Source organism: Kryptolebias marmoratus, linkage group LG16, assembly GCF_001649575.2.
Source record: "Kryptolebias marmoratus isolate JLee-2015 linkage group LG16, ASM164957v2, whole genome shotgun sequence".
In the NCBI taxonomy this organism is placed as follows: Eukaryota; Metazoa; Chordata; class Actinopteri; order Cyprinodontiformes; family Rivulidae; genus Kryptolebias; species Kryptolebias marmoratus.
The window spans coordinates 67,561-69,434 of record NC_051445.1 but is presented as its reverse complement, the minus strand read 5'-3'; the positions used below and the strand labels follow the sequence as shown (position 1 = coordinate 69,434).

At 45.8% G+C, this 1,874-nt stretch overlaps 1 protein-coding gene across 7 annotated transcripts in view; it reads right to left on the bottom strand.

Annotated features, from left to right (window-relative positions):
- Positions 1-1,818, bottom strand: part of LOC108228732 (NLR family CARD domain-containing protein 3-like) — an 18,336-nt gene extending 16,518 nt beyond the window's left edge. For 2 of the 7 annotated variants that reach the window (XM_037980559.1, XM_037980563.1), the window contains exons 1-2: positions 829-1,818; positions 199-294 (exon numbers count right to left, since the gene is read on the bottom strand). In XM_037980559.1, coding sequence (XP_037836487.1) covers positions 199-269 — 71 coding nt within the window. In that variant the 5' untranslated portion in view covers positions 270-294; positions 829-1,818. Of the gene's footprint in view, positions 1-198 lie in introns of all 7 variants that reach the window. The other 5 variants (XM_037980558.1, XM_037980562.1, XM_037980561.1 and 2 more) reach the window with 3 other exon arrangements.
- Between the last annotated feature and the right edge of the window lie 56 nt (positions 1,819-1,874).

Genomic DNA, 1,874 nt, shown 5'->3' with positions numbered 1-1,874 from the left:
GAGTGACAGGTGAGTGACAGATGAGTGACAGATGAGTGACAGATGAGTGATAGATGAGTGACAGGTGAGTGACAGATGAGTGACATGTGAGTGACAGGTGAGTGACAGATGAGTGACATGTGAGTGACAGGTGAGTGACAGATGAGTGACAGGTGAGTGACAGATGAGTGACTGCACACGCAAAGATGATCTTCTCACCTGTGATCTTTGCTCTGACTCTGTGGCTCCTCCCCCTGAGCCGCCTCCTCTCTGTCTTCACGCTCATCCATGCTGCTCACACACACCTACCTTCACCTGCACAGGAAACACACATCAGTCCTGGTCACAGGGACTCTGATCATCCTGTCCATCAAAGCAGCTCCTCCTCTGATTGGCTTGAGGCAGAACTGCTGCACTTTTTCTGTTTGTCCACTAGATGGCGGTATGGCGCTGCGGCCTGATACCTGAACCACTGATTCATGAATCTGAAACTCAGCAGGGTCCAAAGCTTCAGACGCCATCTGATTGGTTCGTTTTTAACAGGAAGTAGAGACAGAGACACAGGTTATGGCTCAGCTGCTGGCAGGAGATTAACAAACCAACAAAAAAGATAAATTAGTTTTAAAAAGCTAGAAAATGACAAAGATTTGTTCTTTTATCACAATGAAAAATGGACCCCATTTCTTTACTGTAAAGACATTGAAGTTGTCCTCATCAGTGAGGCTGAAAATCAACTGATTTTAACCCATTTTAGCCAAAACAACTATTAAACAAAAGCAAAATGTTAAACCTGTGAGTCCTGAGGTCATTGCTTTTGTCTTTCCGCCCTGACGTTGTGGTAACACACACCTGGAGCTCCGGAGCAGCAGAACCTCCTGATCCTGAGGAACCAGATCTTCTCTCCCAGCTTTTAGTTTAGGTTCTGTTTGAAGAACCTAAACATCTTTGTTGTTGTTGTTGTTGTTTACCTCCAAACTCAACAAAATGTTTGGTTTTGTTTTTTGACCCATTTCAGAAAAATAAGGCAAACTTAAAGAAGAACCAGAACCAGAACCAGAACCGGACCGCAGACAGACAGAACCTCTGGGTTTTGGAGACCTGAACAGAACTTTAACTTTTGGACCAAATCCAGTCCGATTCCCGCCCAGAACCCAGATTCGGGTCCGGGTCCGGGTCGGAACGGTGCCGGTTCTGCAGAGATAAACAGTGAGAAAACAAAACCCGACTTACAGTCCGAACCTGCAGCAGAACCTTCGGTCCAACAGGAGAGCGCTGCAGCCAGTGCTCGTGCCCGGCAGCGGGAGCGCGCACAATAAGTTTTGCTTTCTGTTTGCAGCAGAACCAGAACCTCCTCAGGTTCTGCTCAGGTGGTCCGGTCCGGAACTGTCAGAAATGAAACATCTGAATCACCAGAATTATTTCAAAATAAAAGCAGTTTACATTACAAAAAGCTTTAAAGAGCAAAATTGATCCTGATGAACAACCTGCTGGGTACACTGAACTTCCTGCCAAGATTTTCAAATTAAAATGTCTCCTTCTGTCCCCGTGATGGACCTGTTTGTCTCTTTGTGTCCCTGTGATGGACTCAAGGACCACTGAGAACCGGGACCGTCTTCATGCTTTAGTTGAGTTCTGTTTCCTGTTTTATTTTGTAGGAGTGTTTGTGGTTGGTTTTGCTTCCTGTTTGTTTTTCAGTTCTCCCCTGAGTTCTGCTGTACTGGTTCTGGTGTTTTCAAACTGAACAGATTTGAACGGTAAGAAACAAGTGAATAAATTCTGGTTCTGATCCGGATCAGAACACAAATCTCAGTAGAAAGTGAAATGACCCACTTCCTGCTTTCCAGACTGAGTGAGTGGGGGCGGGGGGGGCATGAATGAAGAATGTGTGTGTGGGG